At 45.5% G+C, this 26,470-nt stretch overlaps 1 protein-coding gene and 1 long non-coding RNA gene across 2 annotated transcripts in view; one reads left to right on the top strand and one right to left on the bottom strand.

The window, feature by feature from the left end:
• MEX3C (mex-3 RNA binding family member C) overlaps window positions 1-10,646 on the bottom strand; it is a 32,112-nt gene extending 21,466 nt beyond the window's left edge. Inside the window, exon 1 of the mRNA XM_074995778.1 lies at window positions 9,699-10,646. Coding sequence (XP_074851879.1) covers window positions 9,699-10,398 — 700 coding nt within the window. The 5' untranslated portion in view covers window positions 10,399-10,646. The remainder of the gene's footprint in view (window positions 1-9,698) is intronic.
• A 239-nt stretch (window positions 10,647-10,885) lies between these two features.
• The window catches only part of LOC142013245 (uncharacterized), a 46,481-nt gene continuing 30,896 nt past the window's right edge, over window positions 10,886-26,470 (top strand). The window contains exons 1-2 of the long non-coding RNA XR_012645591.1: window positions 10,886-11,022; window positions 12,635-12,739. This is a non-coding gene — a long non-coding RNA (uncharacterized LOC142013245). The remainder of the gene's footprint in view (window positions 11,023-12,634; window positions 12,740-26,470) is intronic.

Here is a 26,470-nt window from a genome sequence, read left to right as displayed (position 1 = left end):
CTTTATCAGATGGATGGAAAAACAACAGAATCCAGGGTATATATAGCAGCAAAACAAAACCAAAAAAGGAAGGAAAAGTAAGTTGCTTTTCATTAGTAGGACCAGTTAATGAAGCAAATTAAGCTGGATGTGTCTCATTGATAACTTGATGCAGAAGTGGGAATGTCAAAGGTGGGAAATTGCCCTTGTGATAGCCGCTTAAGATCTTTTATTTAAGCTAAAGTTAATGGTGTTAAATTTGTAAATTAATTCCAGTTCAGAGGTCTCCCTCTGTAATTGGGTGGGGAAATTGTTTTGTAAAACAATGGCTTCTTTTAAATCCATTATTGAATGTTCAGGCAGGTTAAAATGTTCCCATTTCTGATGTCTGGTTTGTGTCCATTTATCCTTTGGCACAGGCACTGTCCAATCTATCCAGTGTACGTGGCAGATGGGCACTGCTGGAATTTGAGGGCAAATATCACGTTAGCGGATGTGCAGGCATATGAGCCCCTGATGATGTGGTTTATGTGGTTAGGTTCTGTGACGGCGTCACTTGTATAAATATGTGGACAGAGTTGGCAAAAGGGTCTGTTACAGGTACCTGAGTAAGTGTTTCTGTGGCGTTGTTTGTAGCTGCTAGTGAGTATTTGCTTCAGTCTGTCGGGCTGTTGGTAGGTGATGGCTGGCTCCCGAAGCCTGAGTGTGAGAGAGAGGTTCCATATTGTTAAGGACGTGCTGGAGGGGTTTAAACGTGGGTCTGTAGGTGGTATTCGGTGGTGTTCTACTGTTTTTCTTGTTGGGGGTACCCTCAAGTAGATGACTTTGGGGATTCATGTGGCATTGTCAATGGATTTCCTTTCTTTCCCAGGCAGGCATCTAAGTTTTAAGAATACTTGACAGAGATTTTGTAGATGTTTGTCAGTGGGATTGGAGCAAACCTTATAACTTTTGGCTCCTCAATTCTTGCAAGCAAGTCTCTCACACATTCTGACACCACCTAAATGGCCAGCTTCTGGTGATGGGCTCTTCAACCAAAATAGATCTGTTCCAGTTAATATTGCTGGGGCTGAAATACTGAAAATTTCACTTCAAACACGTGGTGTCAAGTTGCAGACAAATCGAAGAATAACCAGCAGAGCTCTACCATCATCCACATTCACAGTGAACTGTTGCTAACCCTGCTAACTTGAAATAAGCTTTTATAAAAGGTCTCAAATGAGAAGCCATCTATTCCATTAACCTCTGTTGAGAGCTCAGTGATTCTAGCTTAAATCACTCAGAGGAAGACAGATTTAGGGACACTTAAGCTCTGTTACAGGAGGGAAAAAAATGTCTTGGCCCTAGGTCAGTGCCCTAATAAAGTTATTTGGCTCGGTACAATGCGCCATTCAACCATCAATGTTATAAATCTACAGACTGAAAGAGCCTGCAAGTCTTACGAGAAGAGGACTCAAAATCAGCAAGTTCAGAAACATGCTCATGTTAAAGACAGGCAGCAACCAGTGCCAAGCACTGTGAAGACACTTTTGATCCAACAGAAACAAGTAATATTTATTATTATTGACATTATTGCAGCACCAAGGAGCCCTACTCACAGACAAGGACCCCACTTTACAGTGCCTAGCACAAACAGGACAAAGACAGCCCCTCACCTAAAGAGCTTGCCATCCACTATAAATGTCATCTTCCACATAAAAATGGAGGCATTTTCTGAGTTAGTCCAATACAGATATGAATTTAGGCACCTTTACGCCAAGAGCCTGAATTTAGTCTAGAGGGGAAAGGCAGGGAACAATGGAAATTGTACTCAACTAAGCTACCTAATGAAGCTGATCAATCTTCGGAGGCCAACTGTGGGAAGAAGGCAGTCTCAATATGTGCTCTAACTGCCCAAACAAAACTGAGATACCTACTGTCTCTTTCTAGGTCAGAAAACCCAACCATCAGAACTCTCAGCTGCCCTCCCAACAGTGTTGACTACATACCGACGTGTTTTCAATTCAAAACCCTATTGTACAAAACTTCCATGTTATCAATGGCAAAACAGGGATAACTACTCTCTTGCATTTGCAGGCAGCAGAGGCTCCTGGCAGTTTGCTTCCTAGAATACAAGACCTTCATATGAAACAGTAGTAGCACATGGCTTGTACCATCAACCTAGATTTAAAGTAGGCAGAAGTAATCTTATGAATTCAGGAAAAGCCTGTGTGTGGAAAATATGGTCAGAGAAATATCTGAATAGACAGAGGACGTACTGGGAGAGCTTCTTTGTAAAAAAAATACCTGAAACATGAAGTTGAATTTAGATTTTCCTGGACTTTTAGGTTGCTTCCCTAAAAACAAACCAACCAACCCCACCGGAGCTTTCAAGACAAAAAACTAAATTATTGAATTTTGCAGACAAATTGATAATCCAATGGCAGTTTAAAGGGTTTCAGAGGCCATTTCCTCCCCCACCTCCACAATCATCTTTTTCCATCTGCACCTTGGAACTGGCCACTTCGTCTTTCAGCTCAATTATGTTACATTATGATTTTAAAGAGACACTTAATCCACCAGTGCACAGCATCTAGTAAAGCTTGTGTGGTACACCAGAATCAGAGTCTTTGCTCACATTACAGAGTTCGTATGTAGCATGCAGGGAAACACTCAAGAGCCAGTAGCTTTGCTGATGCAATGTGACATCATTTCCCTCCAGGGCCAGTTAGTTCAGCATGACTGAGAATTACATTAATCTGGATTTAGCTGGATGTTCACACATGGAAGTCCACAACACCTTTGGCAACCTATAGCAATAGAAAATCTTCACATTTCACATGCAAGTTGGATAGGAAGGAAATCAATCACCACAAGTCAAACAAGGATCCTCAGGAAGCATGTAAATCAGAGGTGGGAAACCAGTGATTCTCATGCAGCCCACTGGAGATCCATCATGCAGTCTGTCCTCTCCTGCATGTCTCTCCTGCACTGCAACCCCACACTTACCTGCTCCCTCACTCCCAGCTAGAATGTCACAAATAGCTGTTTTGCAATCAACTGTTTATGGCATTCCAGCTCAGGGAGGGAGGAAGGGAGGGAGTACAAATCAGGTGATCTGCGGTGGGCTGAAAGTGCTGAGAAGGAGAGGGAGGAGTAGGAAGTGTGGGGCTCTGGTACCTCAGTGCATGAGACCCATAGGGAAAAGGTGGCACAGAGCTGCAGGTGAAAAGCCACAGGCTGCTGAGGGCCCACCAAGGTGAAGGAGGGCCTCTCATGCAGCCCATCTGCTATTCCTGACTGAATTTCCATCCTAAAATGAGCAAATTTAACTAGTTAACCAGTTAACTGATTAAAAGGAGGTGACCCCCTCCCCACCGCAGATGGGGACTACTCTCACCAGTCTGGATTTCCCTGCCTGCAGGGCTCCTGGACCAGCCTGATACAGACAAGGGCTGCTCTGGAGGAGCTGAAGCACCCTTCTGCCCATGGCAGGCCATGTGCTCTGCACGCTGGAGGAGGGCTGCTCTAGCCCCCACTGATTAACTGTAACTGTTAAGCCTCATGCATTTAGGGTGAGGCTTACTGGGTTAACCATTAACTTCCCTGGCTCATTCTTGATGTAAATCCACAAGGGATCTTTACTGAACCGTTGGGACCTTTTAACAAACTTTGCAGCTTGGACTGAATTTTTATATAGCATAAGGCAAATCCTTTTGACAAACTGCATAAAGCCCACTGAACCCTCAGCAAATATTCCAAAATCTGCCATCCACTAAACACATGCATATGTTCCTGTTTCTAACACAACTAACTATAAAAATAGAGATCAACTTCACAAAAAAAGTTCGTGCACTAAACCTCACCAAGTACTGTTGAAAAACAAAATTGGAAGTTACAGGCCAAGTATTTGAAATATGACATGACAAAAAAAATATCACCTTTGTAATAAGCTGCAACAGAAGATGCTGGAAATTCAGAAATTAAGTTGGAGTATGAGCATTCATTTTGATATTGCTGGCATTTGTCAAATTAACTGAATAACTTTTACACTCAGTCTGGTTTGTGAGCTTCTTGCATGTGGGGATCAAACTGCCAAGAAGGCTGAAATATGCACTCAATTTTGTCATGCAAGTTAGGTTTATTGCTAGAAATATATAAAACAGCAATTTTGAAGACTTGTGCGCTCAGGCTATGTCTACACTACAAATTACTCAGATATAACTTCTGTTACTCAGGGTGTGAATAATCCACATCCCTGAGCGACGTAAATTATACCAACCTAGCTGACATAGCTACTGACGCTCACACAGGCAGAAGATGTAAGAGCCCTTCTATTGGCTGAATTAGTCATATACTGACTGTCCACACGTTGCATTCAAGCACGCACACTTAACAGTAAGTGGAGTTTTTCTGTCATTCTACAAACACTGGCTCCTTGAGCTTTGGAAGCTAGGTCAACTTAAATGTTCTTCCACAAACCTAACTGCACCCTCATCAGGAGTTAAATCAGCTTACCTATGGTACCCAGGCATGTTGCTTTATCATTCCTCCCTCCCACACAAGCAATGTAGCTACACTGACCTGTTTAAGGGTAGACAAGGCCTCAAGTGGCAGACCTCAATGAAGTGTCTGCACAAGAGACATCCACATTTGCAATTTACACATTAACACCACCACTATAGTATGCACTAGTGAAGGGTGTCCGCACTATGCATCCTTGCTAGTGGAAATCTGTTTACTATACCCACACAACTCCTTCATCTTGGATTCCACATTAAAATTAGGTCAACCTAGCTACAGCACTCAGGGGTACCACCACTGCTATGCCAACCTAATCTCTGATGTAGACCAAGCTAGACTGACAGAAAAATGTTTGTTGACTTAGGGCTTTTATCCTCACCCAGGAGATTAAATTGCAGCAAACTGACCCACCAAGGTTGATTTAGTGGGTCTAGTGCAATTGATTTTAGCAGGCCTTCACATCACTCTTTTGTCAACTCCAGCACTCCATCAGAATGAGAAACAAATTAAGCTGATGAAGAAGTTTCTCCCAAAGACCTAGCATGGTGTAGAAGCCACAGCAAGTCAAACAAAGACACTTTAACCCCAGCTACATAGCTGGAGTTGCACAATGTAGATAGACTTAATACTGTAGTAGCTCCCATGGCTCAAGAAGTGGAGTTCTTACTGTGATGGAAAAATCCCTCCCATCATTGTAGTTCCTCATCAGAGCTCTGAAGTTACAGTAGCACAGCTATGGGGCTGCACATGTGGTTATACTGCTCATAATGTAAACAAGGCCTCCAACTGCTCCAGTACCTAGACATTAAGAAGCTGTCTGTTGCCTATACAAGCCCCCAAAGTCTGCTGGAGAGTTGCAGGAGTAGCAATCCAAAAGGGTAAGTGCTTAACAAGATTTTTAATACAAAAAAACAAGTGTTTTGAGAGTTTAAACATAACCTATAAAATAAAAGCCAGCTTACACCTTTTTTGCTTTGTTATGCTACACAAAGAACACCTGCAGTCCACTCACCATGCCTGTCCTTTAAAAATTCATCTAGGCTAAAGAATGTTTTTGTAAGTTCCCATCACCCTAACACTTCCTTTTAAACGTGCACAATAAATATACCCTTTAGATCCCAGGAGTCCCCCAGAAAAAAATCCACTCCAGACTTGACAGTCCTGATATTTCAGTGATAAAACAATCAGGAAACACATAAGAAAACATCTTCCAGGTTCTATTTGTACATAATAGAAGAAGAATAAATACCAGAAGGACACAAATGCAATTGCTGTAGGATCTTTCACAGACCACATTTAACTGCATGAGCACTGTATATTAATATTCTTTATTTTTGTGTTACGATATTATAAAAACAGGAGAGCCATGCATGGTGTTACAGAAGCTGTATTAGTTCGATACCAGAAAGCAACCAGATGTTCAGGGGTTATAATGGGATAACTACATTCAACAACGCAACAGCAGGTCCTTAGAAACAGTGAAATGAATGTAAGGAAGACAAGAATTTAGCCTTTATCTCAGTACCAGTTCCCAAACTGCTGTGTGTGTAGGTTTGACGTCATACCCATTCACCTCAACACTCTTTTTAAAAGACGGTGGCAAATGCACAAACTATGTTTGAGAGTCATTGCTCTATCAACATGTGGCTAGAGTGTGTGAACAAAAAAAGAGAGCACTTTGATTCAATAAGTAAATACTAGAAGAGTAATGAGTATTTCTAAACGCAATTTTGAACATTCCTTTCATATACACCAGGGGTTCTCAAACTTGTGATACTGTGACCCCCTAAAATGGTAAATGAATTTGTGACCTGCCCTCCACTGCTCCATGAGTAAAGCTAAAACACGTTGTACAGTTAGGTCTCAGAATATGTGAGCCCAGAGTACGCAACACACTCTTAGGCGGCTGACGCCCGATTCCTACAGTAAACCCTCAAAATGCAGAGTTTTGACTTGCACTTAACTCACATTAACGAGTTAAGCGCAAGTCAAAAATCTCACTTCTCCCAGCCCCCCACAAGCCCCACTCAGGGCTTCGGCTCATCCCCGCCTCTGGCTCCTGCTCAACACCCCGGGCCTGGCTCAACCCCCTGCTGCTGGCTCACCACCCGCACATGGCTCCAGCTTAACCCACTGCCCCAGTTTAAACCCCTGCCCCCCACAAACATGGCCATGGTTCCTTCCTCCGGCCCTGGTTCAACTCCCCCGCAGCATGCAGCCCTGGTTCAAACCACCCCCTTCCCAGCCCAGCTTACCACCAGAGCAAGGCTCTGGCTCACCATCACCTCTTGCCCTCCTGCAGCCCTAACCCACCCCAGGCTTAGCCCTCCCTCCCACAGCTTTAACCCACCACCAGGCTTAACACTCTCCAACTGCTGCCCCTCCCCTCCCCCAGGGCTTGCCTTTCTCCTGCTTCCCTGGCTGCAGAATGTGAGTTCTGCTGGGGAAAAGGCCGGACCCTGAATTTTCCAAGAGAAAAACCAAATCCAGCTGCAGCCCCCTGGAGGGCCAGGACCCACAGTTTGAGAAACGTGGATATACACCATTTTTATACTAACTCTTTACCTATGTGAAATACAGACTTTAATGAATTGCCAACACATCTTTAAGAAAAAACAATACTTTCATGCCAGTGTTTTGGTAACAAGAGATATGATTTTCATTACTCAGTTCTCTCTTTCCAAGCTGTCATTCTGTTTGACATAATCCACTCCACAGCAATTAACTATTTTATCACAAACTAAAAAGTAAGACTTCAGATTATGAATAAAGATCTTGTTTTCATACAAACGCCATTCTGAGAGTCATTTAAAACATGAAAAAAGTACTGAAGAATATACTACAAGGAACAAAACTAAACTGGTGAAGAATAGACTACATGGCCTAATGAGTCATTCATTTCTAGTGTCTATGATTCTCTGAAAGAGGAAGAAAAATACAGAAAAAATGTTTTCAATTGTGTGAGACCAAGCTTGGAGTCACTCATGTTTGTTTCCTGGAAAAACATTTTGTTTCTGAATCCCGACATTATTTGTTGCTCTGCTGGACACACACTTTTAAAGGGCCTCATACCTGTGTAGCAGACCCTGTTGCACATGGAAATCAAGGAGCATATGTCTACTTTAATAATCTGATTTTGAAGTTTGTTAAATGAATTCAAGTAAAGAAAAGAAGTACTGTGTATAGGCTTTTTATGAATAGAGAAAACCCTTGACCATAGCAATTTACAGCCCGAACTGATAACACAAAGGATGAGGGAAAAGTAAACCCAATGAATAAACTGTGTTGAAAATGCATCTTGCTCCACTCATTTCACACTGATTAATTTTATTACTTTAGGACACATTTCTTCGAGAAAATATAACAGGGGCGGAAGATTGTTTAGTTTAATTCTATTTGACAGAGCAATTGTAAACAATGTAATATATAAAGGGAAAAGGAACAGAGTACTTTTGTTTAGGTGCCTAACTTTAGGGAATCATGTCTGATAATTTTGACTACTCCCTTCACAAATTAAAAAAAAAAAAAAATCACTTTTATAATATTTCTCCTATTTCTTTGACACTTTCCAGAAACACCCCCATCTTTCTCTCCCAATGTGACACAAGAAAGAGACAATACTGAACCTGTGACATCACAAGCGTGACCTTACCATGAAAGTATGATTTGAAAACAGACATGTGACTTTGCAGTAAGATCAACAGGAAGCAAAAACTGGAGTGTGAGGGCAAGAACACTGTCAAACAAGCAACAGTTAAAAATAGCAACAAGGGAAACAACACACACTTATTGCCCATGGTGGAAGTCTCATCACATCTATCTGAATGAGCATGACCAGAAGTTTACCATAACACAGAATTAAGCATGCAATTCTGCAAACATTCAGGCAAGTGACTATCTTCATTCATATATTAGTCCCACAGAAGCTAATGAGACCCTCACGTTTAAAATTTACTAACTTTAGGCCAGATTCTGAAAACTCTGCTAGATCACAGATTTTATTTTCAAAAATCCCAATCATACTGAAAGCAAAACAAACTATTTGTGCCCAACCAGATTATACTGAAATGTATGTTTTAAAGTTTCACACACAGAGCCAAGGAATCACCACTAAATGGATGAGTCTGAACAAATATTGCACTCAGTTCTTCATACAGGCTTCCCAGGCCAGTCTGGTCTCATGTTTTATTACATGCAAGGGCCTGTTCCCAAAAATCCTGAGTCCTGGTTATTGTATCCCCCAGACAGGGAGTTAGTTTAAGGGACCAGCTGGAGAATCTGCCCCACTGACTGAGAATGAAGAAAAGCATTCATTCAGCTCTTTCATACCATTCTGCAAACCTGAATAGCTGCAGCTACTAAAACTGAAAGAAAAAAAGAACAACTTCATCAAGTTTAACCAAGCAGTCTGATTCAGACAGGCTGTCCAGAAAAAGAGATCACAGTGCTGCCCCTTCACAATCTGACCTCTGCCTAATGGCAGTGGCTTGTGCCGGTGTATGGCCCAGCAACCCCTCTCCAACGGAGAGAAACTACACTCTACAATCCACATCAGGCTGGTAATGCCAGTCTGTTAAGCAGACTCCCTCTACCAGCAGTACCCTGTGCAGCTCAGGTCTGCAACCATGCCCCACTAGTGCACCCAGGCTTCAAGCCACTGAACTGGTGAATTTCCTCTCTCAGAGGCCCACTCCATTTAGTACAGACACAAACCCCTACCTTGCAAAGGCCAGTGAGAGCTGCTCGCCCTGGCTCTGGCAGTCTGCAAGCTCCCCGCCAGGCGCTGCCGCCCTACCGACCCACCACACAGAGCTCTTCCCACCCAGCGCCCAGCAAAGCCTGTGGCCCGTCCCCCAGCCAGGCTGCTATTGTCTAGCCACCTGGCAAGTCTCGCCCTGATGCTCCACCGGGATAGCGAGTCTCCCGGCCCCGGTTCACCCCGACCCACATCTCCACCCGCTCCGCAGCCTCCAAGCGCACCCCGAGCCCCCCCAAGGATCACCTTCCCCCCAGCTGCCCATGCCCCAGGATTACCTCAGCGCCAGGGAGCCTGCTCGAGCCCCCAGCACCTCCAGGGCCTGATCGGGCTGCAGCCTCACCTGCGGGGCGTACCCCGGCCCGCACCGGGTCCTCTCCGCTCCCCCCACCCGACCAAGCGGGAAGGCCTCAGCCCCGCACCCCCTCCCGCTGGCCTCGCCCGGGCGGGATCGACTCACCCTGACGCCCGACGATCTCGGCCACATGCTCGGAGCTGGGCACCGGGACGCACTCGGTGGTGTTGACGCTCTTCCTCCGCAGCAGCGCCGCCTGCTCCCCGTTCAGCGCCGGGGCCGCCGCCGGCCCCCCGCCTAGGCCGCCACCGTAGGCGTGGGACAGCATCGCCGCCATCATGCCCGGGGGATCCTCCGCCCCGTACAGCGCTCCGGCCGCCGCCGCCTCCTGCGCATCGAAGGCGGCGGCGGGGGAGAGCAGCACGGAACCGAGGCCGGGCAGCAGCGGGTGAGGCGGCGGCGGGGCCCCCGGCGGCGGCTGCGAGGGCGAGGAGGAGGAGGACGAGGAGAGCAGCAGCAGCGAGGCCGGGTCCTCCTCCTCCTCCTCCGCCAGCAGCTCCTCCTCCTCCTCCAGCTCCAGGTCCCCTTCGTCCTCGACCTCCTCCTCCTCCTCCTCCTCCGCCGCCCCGGCCGGCCCCGTCTCTCGCACCGGAGCGGGCAGCCCCGCCAGCCGCTGCCGGGCCTGTTGCCGGGCGGCCGCCTCCCCGCTGCCCGCTAGGCCATGATCGTGGAGGCCCAGCCCGGCCAGGCGCTCCCGCAGCAGCAGCGTGTCCGGCTGCCGGAGCAGCAGCTGCGGCGGCTGGGGTAGCCGGGGGGCCTCGGGGGGTTCCCCCTGGGGGCAGGCGGCGGCGCTGCCGCTCGGCATGGCCGCGAGCGGGGGCGGGAGGGGCTCGCCTAGGTCCGGGTCCTACTGCCGCCGCCGCGCAGCCTAGCGGGGCAGCGCCGCCTCCATGCCGCGGCCGGGGACACCGAGTGACGCGGGGCGGGAGGCACCGGGCGCGGCCTGGGCGCTGCTGCCGCCGCCGCGCTCAGCGCTTCTTTTGTTCCATCGCTTCCCACTCCAGAAAGAGCCGCAGGCGGCGGCGAAGGCAGCCGCGGCCCCGCCCACCTGCGCTCTCCCCGCCCAGCGATTGGCTGCGGCAGCCGGTGCCGGGCAGGCCTGCGAGAGCGGAAAGCGCCGCGCGCCGCCCCGCCCCGCCCGCGCCCTGAGCAGCCGCTGATTGTTGGGTCTGCCCGGCGCTCATTGTGACGCCGCTGGGGCCGGGCTGGGTCCCCCTTTCCTCAGTCTCCTCCCCCGCCTGGGGGCAGGCCGCAGTGGTCGGGCTGGCGCGCCGACCACGTGCGCCCGGGCCGCGGGGCTGGCCGGAGCGCGGCCCGCGGGGGCTGCCGGGGCCTGGAGGCGGCGCTGCGCGCGTGTCTGTGGCCGACTGCGGGAGCGCGCAGGGGTTTGTGTGTCTGTGCCAGTGTCCCGGGGCCGTCCAGCCCAGCGGTGAGTATGTGCCCTGGCCGAGTGTCCCAGTCCCTCCGGGATTAAAACGGGGGCCGCCTTTCCCAGCGCGTGCGAGGCTCCGACGGTGGCGCTTCGCTGCGCGAGCGTGGCCCCTGTTCAGTCTGCTCCTGCAGCAGTAACCGCGCGGACTGGGCACGTGCGGAGGGTGGTTGCCTGAGCAATTAACTCGTAAAATATCCGGCTTGAGGGGCTCCGGCGCTTCACAGCAGAAGTGGCGGGGGGGTCTGGTGTTCTCCTCGGCCTCTCCCTGTTCATTTCCAACGGTCCGCTTCCTGGAGCACAGTCGGACCTAGGATTAACAGGAGCAGTTTTGTAGCTTCTGCGAACTGAAGTTTCTTTGTGTCTGTCTGACTTTCGAAGTTTCTTTAGCCAACAAATTCCAAAGCTCTCTTGCTTTCCCCAGAGTCACTGTACTCACCAGATACTATTTATCTTTCTCGCTGTCTGCTTGTGCCTCTTGCTCTGTAATTGTCTGTCCTTGCTGCCAGTGTGTTCTTTCCCGTGCTCAGACACGTCCTCCCACACCTGTTTGAGGTACGGTCCCTTAACTTTCTTATTTAAATGGCAGGCATACTCGCACATCAGTTTGAACAAGTTTTAACCCTACCTATATACCATGGCTTTACTCAACTCACAACAGTATTTTTAACCTTTCATGTAAACTGTGTGTGCATCATCTTCACACTTGTGGCCATATTCCTTAGACCTCCAACAAGTTTCACTACATTCAAACTATTGTCTCTCAAAAGTCAATGAAAGCCCTTGGATAACAGTCTGGTATTTTCCCAGCGCCATTCCTCACCAAAGGCATCTATCAAGCACACAGCTGTGATACTAATTTTCACCATACTTCTCAGCTGTCCACAGCTACCAGAGATTTTGAATATTCAAGTGTCCTTGATCCTTCAGACCTAGTCTGTGACATTACTAAAGATTATGTTTACATCACCAACTTTACATCTGTACTGCTGCACTTGCATTGCTGCAGTCTCCCATGTAGCTGCTCTCTTAACCTCCGCCACCAAAGAGCAGCAAGCTGTCTGATTGGGAGCATATCTCCCTTCGACATAGCACTGTCAGCGGAACTTATGTTGGTCAAGAGTGTGAATGTGCATGTTTTTCACACCCCTGACTGATATGTTTTGCTGAGAAATGTGCTAGGTGTAGACAAAGCCTAATGCTTATACATGTTTGCAGGATGAGGGCTATGGCAGGAAATTAATCTCACCAAAAAAAAAAAAATTGAACTCCATTTGTTTCACATTGGAATGTTTTCTTTGTTAGAACCAGAGGAGGACCAGTTGTTCTTTCTACATAGGTGGAAAGAACAACCATTTTCCCCTGCACTTTTATTAGTCTAATATATAGAGCCCCTTCAGTTTTTCCCCTAGCACAGGCAATGTTTTTTGCTCATTCCCTGTACAAGAGCCTTGGTAAAGCCATCCCATTTAAGATACATTACTGAATACAGCAAAAAAGAAAAAAGTACAGCATATTATTAAATTTGATTTTGTTTTAGTTTCTAATGCAATAGACAATTAGCATTCAAGTGTTGTTGGTGTATGGGTTGTTTATGTCTCAATTCAAATAGTTCTCAGCCAGCCATTGAAGGGAACCATGCAATGTGAGTTGGAGCTGGAAAACAGAATGCACAATCCTGTGTGAGGGAAGACTGCGACAAGAAGACTGCAAAATTGTACGGTACTGTTTCTTGCGTCGAAAGGCTGTTTGTGAATATAGGTAGGAAGATCAGCAACTGCCTTCTTTTCCAGGTTATACTTGCCAATTTGCTTGCAAAGACTGGTTTTAAGTATCAGGAATGAGGAGTAAAGATTCAGGTGTAAAACTCATCAAGAAGCTACTCTGAGGATGTAAACCCTGGGATTTTGAGAACAAGATTGTTATTTCTTAAAATGTAATTAATGAAGACTGCAGGTCACAGATACAGAATGACCTGTTCGATAAATTGAGTGCAAGCAAATACCTTCAGCTGCAAAACAAAAAGCAGTCAAGTAGCACTTTAAAGACTAGCAAAATGGTTTATTGGGTGAGCTTTCGTGGGACAGACCCACTTCTTCAGACCATAGCCAGACCAGAACAGACTCAATATTTAAGGCACAGAGAACCAAAAACAGTAAGCAAGGAGGACAAATCAGTTAAAAAAAACAAACAAACAACACACCTTTGGCTGCAGTTACACTACAGCAATGTGTCAACAAAAGTCACTGTCAGAAGAGATTTCCTGACAGAACTTCTGTCGACAGAGTGTGGCCCCATGTAAAAGCCAATTGGAAGAGCATGCTGCTCTCTTGACAGAATGGCTGGACTGCTTGATTGCTCTGTTGGCAAAACAGGTCCCCAGAAGCACAGCAGATGGGGCTGCCCGTTTTTTCTGGATGTTTTGTCTGTCGAGAGAAGGCTCCCCAGAGTGTCCAACCAGCTTTTTTGTCGACAGAATCTGTCAACAGTAGTGTTATGCCTCATGGCTGAGAGGCAGAATGCTGCAGGCGAAAATGCTGAGTTTTGTTGACAAACTGTTGACAGAACGCATTTCATGTGTGGACATTCCAACTAGTTTTGTTGACAAAACCAGGAATTTGTTGGCAAAACGCACTAGTGGAAGTGTAGCCTTTGGGAACAAAGAACATAGGAAATACTTACAGGATGGGGGAATCTGTCCTAGGAAGCAGTGACTCTGAAATAGATTTAGGGATTGTGTTTGATTGCTGAATACTAGCTCTTGATAATATCCTTTGGTCTAAAGGGCTAAAGCAGTTCTTGGATGCACAAATAGGTGGACCTCATTTAAGATAAGAGGTTTTTTTTACCTTTTCATTTGGCACTTGTGCAACTGCTGCTGGAATATTATATCAAATTTTGGTGTCCATAATTCAAATATGATGTTGAAAAATAGGACAAAGTTCACGGAAGAACCATGGAAATAATTACAGGATTAGAAAATACGCCTCATTGTTATAGACTCAAGGAGCTCAATATATTTAGCTTAACAAAGAGAAGGTTAAGGGATGACTTGATCACAGTGTGATGCTCTGACCAAGGCTGGGGTCATTAGCTGTGGCAAAGTCATAGCTGGAAGCCAAACCAGTTCACCTTTATATGTTAGTTTTATCCAAAACCAACATTAGCCTTATAAGAATATAGTTAGTGTTTAGCCTCTCTGAAGTAGTTGCTACAAGCATTAATCTCACCTATAATATCTCAGTTCCATCCTATCAGGTAAAATAAGTGTTATTTTAGAATTGTAAAGATGTCTGCTCTTCACGTGTGAGCCCAGATGGGAAGAGTACTTTCCCTCTGCTCATGGAGAAGAGTTGTCAAGACTTAATGGGCCAGCTGGGACAAAAGGCATTGCTGCCTGTTGCATCCACCCGTGAAGAAGTTGCATGCAGGAACCCTCAGCCCATCAGTTTGAACTCTAGGGCTGCATCTGCACTAGCAAGTTCTTTTGGAAAATCCAGCCCTTTTTCAAAAGAACATGCAGGAGTGTCTACACACAAAATGCACTCTTTCAATCTGAAATGAAAAGACTGCAGCTCTTCTTCTGGAAGCCCTCTTCCACTCCTGGATCAGGAAGAGTGACTTCTTTCAAAGCTTTTTTTTTTTTAAAAAGGCATGTAGACACTCTGTGGGCCCTTTTTTCTTTTTGGCAGATTTTTCGATCCCAAAGCCCATTCTTTGAAAGGGTAGAGGCTGTGTGGATGCTCTCTAGCAAAAGAGCGTATTGATTTTTTGATCCCCTTTTGTGTGTGGACATGCTCTTTCCAAAGAAGTTTTTTTGGAAGAGATCGTCTGGAAGAACTTCTTTCAAAAAATTGCTGTAGTGTAGACATAGCCTAGGAGAAGGTGATGTAAAGATGCTGACAAGCAGAACTGGGTTATTATTTGAGCTCTCCCAGAGCCGGAGACACTAAACTAAGGCAGAGATCCTCTGGGGTTATCCTTGGTTCTGATCGGAAAGACATTTTGAAGTTATAGATAACTGCATCTCAGTCATCTTTAGGAATCGTAGACAGTAATTCATTTGTGTGTACATATTTGCTTGCTTTAACTTGTAAATAAATTCCTCTTATTTCTTTTGGTCAGTTTATTACAAGACAGGCTACAGGTGTGTGTGGTGTGAGTTGTACGTTACAGTTTGATCTGGGGTAAGTGACTGGTTGCTTGAGACTGGAAGTGACCTGAATATTTTGTCATTTTTGGTGTAAGTGGGGTAGGGAACAGTAAGGAGAGGAAGAGACAGAGGAATTGGACAGGGAAATGGAGAGAGAACAGTAGGCTAGCAAGTGTTGTCCCTTTAGCAGTAACAGCAGCTGGGGCTCTCCCTGTTAATCAGCTCATCTACTCCCTCCCCACCCTGAATGAGCTCCACCCCCCTGCACCTGGACTGGCCTGAAGAGCACACTGCACCTAGACACCCCATTGAGCCCTAACCAGCTGTACCTGGACTCCCTAGCCACCTCGGCCTACTCCCTGAGCAGCCAGAACCACCCCTGTTACCCTGTTGAGCTTCCCACCCTCAGATCCTCCCCACTGAGCCCCAACTGCCTTCATGTGGATCCTTTTGCAGGGTCCCATTGCTCCTGCACGTAGAACCCCTCAGCGAGTCGCTGCGCATCCAGATCCCCCACTGAGCTGCCCACACCCAGATTACTCCACAGGTAGATCGGCCCACACTGAGCTCCTCCACACTTAGATCCTGCTGGTCTGAGCCTGCCTGCCCTCACCTAGTGTGTCTGGTGCAGCGCTTCGGAAGTTTCGGGGGCATCCCCAGCTCTTGTGCTTTGTTGGGATCAAGTGAAGCTTCACTCCTGACTCTCTGTACCGGTGTGGGGGAGGAGGGCTGCAGGGTGATCTCCCACCTCCATGCACCCAGTGGCCTGTGCTCCCCATTGCTGTGCTAAAGCCTCCACATTTATTGAGAAAGCTTGCAGAATTTTAACATACAGGTTGAACCTCTCTCATCCGGTATCCTCTGGACCTGACTGGTGTCAGATGAGAGAATTTGTGAGATGATGGGAGGTCAGTATTGTCTAGCACATTACCAACATGTCCACTGCTTACTGGGTTTGGAGAAGACATTTGGGGTGAATTACAACTAAATAACAGTATAGAACAGGACAGGTGGCTGTAAACAAACTTTATGGGACAACAGGAAATTTGGCCATGCCTATGATAAGCGGTCATCCAGCTAACTAAAATCATGCTGGATTGCATAGTTTGCCAGAGAAGAGAGTGCCGGATTAGAGAGGTTCAACTTGTACTGTGTTCAGAATATTTATTTATTTGGTGCAGAGTGCCCTCAGGAGTAAAGACTGGGTGTTTTATTAGAAGGTATGCTGTAGGAATCATTATTGGGAAGTTTTGTGGCCTGTGTTGTGCAGGATCTGAAGAAGTGGGTCTGTCCAATGAAATCTCATCACCTAATAAATTATTTTGTTAGTCTTTAAAGTGGTACTTAACTGCTTTTTTGTTTCGATAGATTACAGGCTAACACAGCTATCTCTCTGTCACTATTCAACGTGGTATGAACAGAGACATCAGCTACATCGCACATTGCAAGGACTCGCATGTTGATTAGTAACAGAGAGAAAGCCATGCTAGTCTATATACTATCAAAACAAAAAAGCAGTCAAGTAGCGCTTTAAAGACTAACAAAATAATTTATTAGGTGAGCTTTCGTGGCACAGACCCACTTCTTCAGATCATAGCCATACCAGAACATACTCAATATTTAAGGCACAGAGAACCAAAAATAGTAATCAAGGTTGACAAGTCAGAAAAAAAATTATCAAGGTGAGCAAATCAGAGAGCAGAGGGGCAGGTGGGGGAGTCAAGAATTAGATTAAGCCAAATATGCAAAAGAGCTCCTATAGTGTCCCAGAAAATTTGCATCCCAGTTCAAACCACGTGTTAATGTGTCAAATTTGAATACGAAAGAGTTCAGCAGCCTCTCTTTCCAAAGCAGTGTGAAAATTCTTCTTCAATAAGACGCAAACTCTTAAGTCATTAACAGAATGGCCCACGCCATTAAAATGTAGACTAACTGGTTTGTGGATCAGGAGTGTTTTGATGTCTGTTTTGTGCCCATTAACTCTTTGTCTGAGAGAGTTTGAAGTCACACCAGCCATGACTTGTAAGCAATCCCAACCCGAAAAACTCCATTTACAAAGATTGTCTAATTGCTTGTTTGAACCTTTCACCTCTAAACACCTTTTGTGACACAGCAAAACATCCAAGAGACAAAACACAATGTTGTGCCATAGGTCCTTCTGCATCTGATAGCCAGCTTGCACACTTTTGTCAATTGTGCAACCTTTTTCCCCTCCATTCTGCAAGTTTCATTGTGTGCGATGGCCTCCACGTGGTCTTTTGAATGTTTACATTGGCATTCCCTTGCTGTAACATGGAAGAAGCCTGTTTTATGGTTGCAGGGAAAGATGAGGAGGTTGACTGGAAAAGCAAACAAGTGAACAGAACAAAGAGGCAAGATTCAAACTGTTCATCAACCAAGACTGCTGGAGGAGTTTTGTCAAACTGTTCATCAACTGAGGCTCCCCACAAGGAGTTTTAACAAAGACCCATGCTTTTTAATACTTGCCTTTCTTTGAGTGAGTTTGAAGTCACACCAGCCATGACTTGTAAGCAATTCCAACCTGAAAAACTCCCTTTACAAAGATTGTCTAATTGCTTGTTTGAACCTTTCACCTCTAAACACCTTTTATGACACAGCAAAACATCCGAGAGACACAACACAATGTTGTGCCATAGGTCCTTCTGCATCCAATAGCTGATTGTGCCATTGGTCCTTCTGCATCTGATTGTGTTTGTGTTGGGTGAAAGGCCTTGTCTAAATTAACAGGACTATTTTTTCCACCAAAATCCAGCACGCAATCTGTTGTTTGTGGCAAATTAGCTAGATCTGCCTTGTGTCAAAATGAAAATTCTGCCCTACACTTTCAATAATCAAACCAGCTTCAGTGTCCACACTCATAAATCATGTTAGCAGTCAGTGCCCCAGAATCAGTGCCCCAGAATCAGACTCCCACATCCAAGAAGTCACTGTCAAGTTCTGCATTGGATGCAGACTCCAGCTCTTGACAAGCCTAAATCAACATCCTCCCTAGGTAAGAACAGCTCAGAAGTGCAAGTAGCAGAACCATTTTCGGATTGTTCACTGAGTACATGACAAAGCTTCACATATTTCAAGAAACTTTGCAGCACATTTCTGATCTTTCTCGTAGATCTGCTGCAACTTGCCCTTTTGGGCACCATTCTTGTTTTTTTAGATATTCATTGAGGAAATGATGGTCGACTATAAGAATACTCACACCACACTCCTGACAAAATGAATTACTAGGGGCAGGTCTGGGCTAATTAATTACACAGCTGGAGTACGTTGTTTCGGGCTTCTGTGCTGTCTCCACTGAGGGAGGTGGATGGGCATGAATGCTCCTGTCAACTTCCCTTATTTCTAACGAAGGGCAGGATTGTTGGTGCCAACATGGGTGCCTTGTAAATTTGATTTAGTGCATTCCTACCAGGCATGCTAAATTGAACCCTAGGAGATAGACTGCAGCAGGGTCAATCCTCCCTGAAGTAAAGATGTATCCTAGGTTGGAATGACTGTGTTGGACCAGGTGGAAGATCTAACCAATAACTCTGTAAAACTCTTGAGAGAAATCCAGGGGAAGTTCATATACATCTGAGTTTCACAGAGGTTATCAGGTGAAACTGATGAGCCAGAGTTCAGGAACACAGATGAAGTCAATTGAAGGGAGCAGTTACAGAGGAGACTAGTGACCCATGACTGAAGAAAAGAGCAAGAAGTGTGAAATCAGGGCCTTTAGGGGGTCCTGGCCTGTTTGCACTGGAGCTATGTGTGCCCTCCTTAGCGTGGCCCTGGTTACGTGTCCTCACTTTCAAGGCCATTCAGGATCTGCCCACACCATACCTATTTCTTTCATTCACCATTAAAAGGTTGACTCCCATATCTGATTGGCCCATGATGTCAGTCTCCATCACGCAGTTGTTAAATTTTTAAACAGACAGCTTTTTGCTTTCTCCTGGGCTGACCCACACACATGGGAAGAGCTCCTCAGAAATATCTGCAAAGCTAACTCATTCTTCTTCAGTTCTCTCCTTAAAACTGAAGGCTTGTGGGGCTCGGGTGGCTAGCCAGCTTACGGGACTTGGGTGGCTGGCCCTGGCTGTGCAGGGCTCAGGTGGTTCGAGCTGGCAGCTGGCCCCTGCAGCACAGGGTTCAGGTGGCTGGCCCCAGCAGCGTGGTCCTTTGGCGGCTCAGGCTGGTGGGTGGGTGGCTGGACCTGGCAGCATGGGGCTCGGGCAGCTGGCCCCAGCACCATGGGGCTCGGGAGGCTTGGGCTGGCAGGCAGGTGGCTGGCCCCAGCAATGTGGGGCTTGGGCCGCTGGCCCTGGCAGCATGGGGGGGCTCGGGATGGCAGGCGGGTGGGTGGCCCTGGCGGCAGGTGGGTGGGCATGTGGCTGGCTCTGGCAGTGTGGGGCTCGGGTGGGCAGACGGCTGGCGTGGGCAGCTCTGGTGGCTGATGTGGGGCTTGGGCAGCTAGGGCTGCACCAGGCACCTGCAAGGGGCCAAGAAAAACTATTGTTAATTTTAAATAACATTTTCATATCAAGTGTTTGTGTTTATTTTAAATTACAAATTGAATTTTTTGTTAAAGGGGAGGTTGGATGATGGTAAAGAAGAGGTTGGGGGTGTGAGGGTTTCTCAAAAATCAAAAGGGGGAGTGATGCTGAAAAGTTTGGGAGCCACTGATCTAGATCGTCCCTGATAGATGTTTGTCCAATCTGCTCTTAAATATCTCCAATGATAGAGATTCCACAAGCTCCCTAGGCAATTTGTTCCTTTTCTTACCTACTCTGACTGTTAGAAAGTTTTTTCTGATTTCCAGCCTAAATCTCCCTTGCTATAACTTAAGCCCATTGCTTCTTGTCCTGTGCTCAAAGGTTAGGGAGAGTATTTTTTCTCCCTCCCTCTTGTAACAACCTTTTAGGTACTTGCAAGGGAATGGGACATTATTATAACAGCTTCCATATCCATATTCTTATAAACACTTCCAATACTGAAAGTATGTGACTGCTAATATTTTACATTTAAAGCCATTGTCCAGTTAATGACTACCATTATAATTACTTTAAGAACTAATTCTTTTACTACAAACTCTTTTTTTTAGCCAGGCAAATAAAATTCCATTGCTTGAATTATAACAGATGAGAAGTAACTTTATAAAAGTGTGTACTACAATGGGAACTTCTCTTACTCTTCACATTCAAATCTCCTCCCTTCACTCCTTGATACACTCAGAAAGAGCCATCTTAACACACATTGTGGAGTCCTTCATTTTTCAAGTGTTCCTGATTAGCAAGATCATCAAAAATTTTAAATGCCTCTTTGCCACAGATCCCTGCTGAAATCTCATTTATAAATGTAAATTAATAGTTTTAGAGTTACAATTGGTTTTAAAGAATTCTGTAACACAGCAGTATTTTCTTGATGCTCTCTGGCCCTTAAGCAGTTGTTGATCCTGCTGGGAAGGGTTAAATATGCTATTTTTGACTTGTTAGCTTATAACCCTCCTCGAATATGGCACCATGTGCAGGGAGCAGTTCTAGGAAGGAACCCTGGGGGGGCAGTCCAGCCTGGGAAGAACACCTGAACTGTTGTGTTATCTTTTTATTGTTATCAGTCTTTGCTGATAAAATTAAATTGCAGGAAAGGGATACATTTAAACATTACACAGGGTGTGTGTACACTAGGAACTAACTTCAAAGTTAACTTTGAAGATAGGCACTACATCGAAGTAGCCAGCAGAGAGTCTACACGCATTTTTCCCTTACTTTGAAGTTAGCTTCGAAGTAGGGAGCCCAACTCGAAGTCCTTACTCCATTCCTGGGAGTCAACACACATTTTTCCTTACTTTGAAGTAGGGTGTGCGTAGATGCTCTACTTTGATGTTGCTCACTTGGAAGTTGTCCTTCGAAGTAAGCAACTTAGAACTTATTTTTGTGTTGTAGACACAGCCATACCGTATGGACTGGGTTTGTAGAGTTGAGCAAGACAGGCATCTGCTCACACCAGTGGAATGTTTCCTACAATATATTAATGAATCACACCTAACTTAAATCTTCTTTGGAAAATCATGAGAGAAGAGAGATTCCAGAAGACTGGAAAAAGGCAAATATGGTGCCCATCTATAAAAAGGGGAATGAGAACAATGCAGGATACTACAGACAAGTCAGTTTAACTTCTGTGCTGGGAAAGATAATGGAACAAGTAATTAAGGAAATCATTGCAAACACTTGGAAGGTGGTGAGGTGATAGGGGACAGCCAGCATGGATTTGTAAAGAACAAATGTCAAACCAGTCTGATAGCCTTCTTTGATAGGATAACGGGCCCTGTGGATAAGGGAGAAGCAGTCAGTGTGGTGTACCTAGACTTTGTTAAGGCATTTGGTATGGTCTTGCATGATATTCTTATCAATGAACTAGGTAAATACAACTTAGATGGAGCTACTATAAGGTGGGTGCAAAACTGGCTGGATAACCATACTCAGAGAGTACTTATTAATGGTTCTCAATCCTGCTGGAAAGGCATAACAAGTGGGGTTCTGCAGGGGTCTGTTTTGGGACTGGTTCTGTTCAATGTCTTCATCAATGATGTAGATATTGGCATAGAAAGTATGCTTATTACGTTTGCAGTTGATACCAAGCTGGAAGGGGTTGCAACTGCTTTGGAGGATAGGGTCAAAATTCAAAATGGTCTGGACAAATTGGAGAAATGAAGTAAACAGGGCGACGTAATAAAGACAAATGCAAAGTGCTCCACTTAGGAAGGAACAATCAGTTTCACACATACAGAATGGGAAGCGACTGGTAGGAAGGAGTATGGCAGAAAGGGATCTAGAGGTTCTAGTGGACCACAGGCTAAATATGAGTCAACAGTGTGATGCTGTTGCAAAAAAAGCAAACGTGATTCTGGGATGCATTAACAGGTGTGTTGTGAACAAGACACAAGAAGTCATTCTTCCTCTCTACTCTGTGCTTGTTAGGCCTCAGCTGGAGTATTGTGTCCCGTTCTGGGCACCGCATTTCGAGAAAGAGGTGGAGAAGTTGGAAAGGGTCCAGAAAAGAGCAACAAGAATGATCAAAGGGCTAGAGAACGTGACCTATGACGAAAGGCGGAAAGAACTGGGCTTGTTTAGTTTGGAAAAAAGAAGTTTGAGGGGTGACACGCTAGCGGTTTTCAGGTATCTAAAAGGGCGTCATAAGGAGGAGGGAGAAAACTTGTTCTTCTTAGCCTCTGAGGATAGAACAAGAAGCAGTGGGCTTAAACTGCAGCAAGGGAGGTTTAGGTTGGACATTAGGAAAAAATTCCTAACTGTCAGGGTGGTCAAATGCTGGAATAAAATGCCAAGGGAGGCTGTGAAATCTCCATCTCTGGAGATATTTAAGAACAGGTTAGATAAATGTCTAGCAGGGATGGTCTAGACAGTACTTGGTCCTGCTGTGAGGGCAGGGGTCTGGACTTGATGACCTCTCGAGGTTCTTCCCAGTCCTAGTATTCTGTGACTCTTCCTCTAATATTGTATGCGTCATTTGGCAGCTGTGGTATATATTTTATGTATATGGAACCATAGGTATATATTTTCAAAGAGCAGTGCTTTATGAGAGCTCTGTTATCTGGGTATTCACAGAGGTGAGTCCTGATTCAGCAACAAATAGAATAAAATAAAATAAAATAAAAAATACACAACTGTGGTCTCATAGAACACCATTTCAGTGCTTGGGCCGCAGTCAGTGACCTTTTTGATGTTGTATCTCTATTCGTGAACACATACAGATAGCAGCCCTACTGAAGACCGCATATGCTGTTGTAGGAATATGTTTGGGTTTTCAGAAGCAGGAACTGAGTTAGTTTAGAGGGGACACTTGGTAGCCTATCATAAACCTACCTCAGCCAGATCATATGTATTTACAAGCAGAGGATTAAGAGATTTGCAAATGTCCCTTTGGCTTTAGATGACCTGGAGTCCTACTTAGATAGTTGCAGCTGCAAGCTGGAATCCAGGCATCATTCTGTGTAAACTCATCAGAATTGGTGTAATCACCCTTCTGTAACTTACCCAGGACTGACTTGCTGTGGCCTTATAGAGAGTAATTTATGAACTGGAGAAACAAGTAATTTATCTCTGGGCTGTATTGTCTCCAGGGCAAGGGAAAATGTGGAAAGAGGGAAGACTTTGGGAGATGAAGCTTGTGTCCCAATGTGTGAGGACAGAAGGGTGGAATGGTTTCAAACACATGAAATGGGAGAAGCTCACATTTCCACTTTCAGCTTCTGGTTGTATTGTGCTCCTTCTCCTATGAGCTTTGGAAGGACAGAAGCCTATCCACCTACTAAAGGATCCTGAGTCACTTTAACTGAAGCAAAAGACAGACCAGGCGTAATAAGAACATTTCAAAGAGCTGTCCTGAAGTAGGCTGCTTGCTTGATGGAGTCAGCAGAGAATCAGCATGCCCTGGCCTTAGGCTTGCCTCTGCAAATATCCTGATTCTGGCCGTGGGTCAGATCCCGACCATTGACTTTGGCTGGGACCCTGGGCTTTGGCATCTGGCTTTTGGCTTCTAACTCTCATCTGGGCTTTGATTTGTATTGTAATCACTTGTCATAACTCGTGCTCCAGCCTCTAGGCATGACCACCCACCCCTTGGTCCCAGGGTCCTCTCCTTAGCTCTGTCCTACAGCCCCACTCCCAAATGGCATGCAACAATCCATTTCTAATATTCTGATCTTTTCCTGCTTAAGGGATGTTATGCAAAACGTGAGCTTGCTATTTAAACAACATGTAGAGCGGAGAAGAATATCATTCCGTGTGTACCCTGTCGTCTTTCACTGTGGATCACACAGCTCTCTGTTGTGAAAACAAAACCTACACTGCTGTTTTGTAGTAGTTTTTCTTCATGAATTTAAATACGTTACTCATTTTCAGTCACGTTCCCAGGCAGAGTAAGATGCTATCATAGTGCAACTTCCCACAGACCCCTGCACTTGGTCATAATTTACCTAATCCCTTAAAGAGAGCTGTTCAAAAACTGGTGACAAACGTATCTGTTTTTTGTTCTTCTCATTGGTTTTTGGTTATTTTTAACAGTGAGAGATTATCTTTTGGAGCAAACTAAATTGGAGAAACGGTCTGAGGTAAACAGGATGAAGTTTAATAAGGACAAATGCAAAGTGCTCCACTTGGGAAGGAACAATCAGTCTCACACATACAGAATGGGGAGAGACTGTCTAGGAACGACTACAGCAGAAAGGGATCCAGGGATTATAGTGGACCACAAGCTAAATGTGAGTCAACAGTGTGATGCTGTTGCAAAAAAAGCAAACATGATTCTGGGATGCATTAACAGGTGTGTTGTGAACAAGACACAAGAAGTCATTCTTCCGCTCTACTCTGCGCTGGTTAGGCCTCAGCTGGAGTATTGTGTCCAGTTCTGGGCACCGCAGTTCAAAAAAAGATGTGGAGAAACTAGAGAGGGTCCAGAAAAGAGCAACAAGAATCACTAAAGGTCTAGAGAATGTGACTTATGAAAAAAGGTTGAAAAAATTGGGCTTGTTTAGTTTGGAAGAGAGAAGATTGAGGGAAGACATGATAGCAGTTTTCAGGGATCTAAAAGGGAGTCATAAGGAGGAAGGAGAGAACTTGTTCTTCTTGGCCTCTGAGGATAAAGAGGCAATGGGCTTAAAATGCAACAAGGGAGGTTTAGGTTGGACATTAGGAAAAAGTTCCTAACTGTCAGGGCGGTCAAACAGTGGAATAAATTGCCAAGGGAGGTTGTGGAATCTCCATCGCTGGAGATATTTAAGAACAGGTTAGATAGATGTCTGTGAGGGATGGTTTAGACAGTACTTGGTCCTGCCATTGGGGCAGGGGGCTGGACTTGATGGCCTCTTGAGGTCCCTTCCAGTCCTAGTGTTCTATGATTCTACTGAGGGAAGTGGTAGATTCTGCACACTTGAAGTCTTGAAATCAAGACTGAGGGCCTTTCTTGAAGATACACTTTTAGTGAAACCAAGATTTTTGGGCTGAAAAATGTGCTTGTCAGACAGTGCGTAAGTCCAGCCTCTAAACAAAATAAGTGTATTTACTCATCTGATGACACATTGATCACAGGCTGAGGATAATGTAAGTATATTTACACATATAAAGGAAAACAAAACCATTAGGCTAACAAGCATGGGAGCAGACCATTTAATAACCACAACAAGGGACGGAATCTGTCCAGTTAGAGCAACTGGATGGTGCAGAGATGTCTCTGGGGAAGTAGAGCTCCCTGTTACCTGGAAGGCAAAATTCGTACAGACCTTGTTTTAAAGTGGAAATACACATCTGACAGAACTGGAAGGGACCTCAGGAGGTCATTGAGTCCAGTCCCCTGCCCTCTTGACAAGGCCAAGCACCATCTTTTTTCTTTAAAAAAAACTACTATTTGCCACGGTTTCCTAAATGGCCCCCTTAAGGACTGAACTCTCAACCCTGCATTTAGCAGGGCAGTGCACAACCCACAAGTGTTTGCTGACAAGATACATGAGTCAGTGGCTACATCTACACTTAGGAACAACTTCAAAATGGCCATGCTAATGGTGAAATTGAAGAATACTAACAAGGTGCTGAAATGCATATTCAGCGCCTCATTAGCATGCCAGCTGCTGCGGCACTTCAAGAGTGTTGTGGTTCACTCGCCTGCGGCTCATCTACACTGGGGTCCTTTTTGAAAGAACCCCACCAACATCGAAATCCCCTTATTCCTGTGAGGTCATTTATATGGAATCATATAAACTCATGTGAGCTCATAGGAATAAGGGAATTTCGATGCTGGTGGGGTCCTTTTGAAAAGCACCCTGGTGTAGACGAGCCGCAGGCGAGCGAAACACAGCACTTTTGAAATGCTGCAGCTGCTGGCATGCTAATGAGGTGCTGAATATGCATTTCAGTGCCTCATTAGTATTCTTCGATTTCACCATTAGCATAGCCAAGTTTTTACTAAATGTAGACATGGTCAGTGTGTCAGGGATCTGACCCCTAGCTTAGCAGCTGCAAAGGTCTCACGTGTTGAGGTTGAAAGGGACAACCTGGTGCCTTTCAGTTCTGGGTATCCTAGAACCTTGCTTATCCTAAGCAAGAATAACATATGCGTGAAGATGTCTAAGCATGAATGACACAGAGTCCCTGATGCTGGGAGGATGGGACCTTGAAAAGCTCAATGATTGACAAAAGCCTCACTTTGAGTACCTGACTCCAGGAGCATGTTTGCCCTTTCGGGAGAACTGGCTTGTTACTGTTTAAGACCCCAACACTCCCTTGT

The sequence above is a fragment of the Carettochelys insculpta genome, chromosome 5 (assembly GCF_033958435.1).
Source record: "Carettochelys insculpta isolate YL-2023 chromosome 5, ASM3395843v1, whole genome shotgun sequence".
Classification (NCBI taxonomy): domain Eukaryota; kingdom Metazoa; phylum Chordata; order Testudines; family Carettochelyidae; genus Carettochelys; species Carettochelys insculpta.
This window is presented reverse-complemented; position numbering and strand designations above follow the sequence as displayed.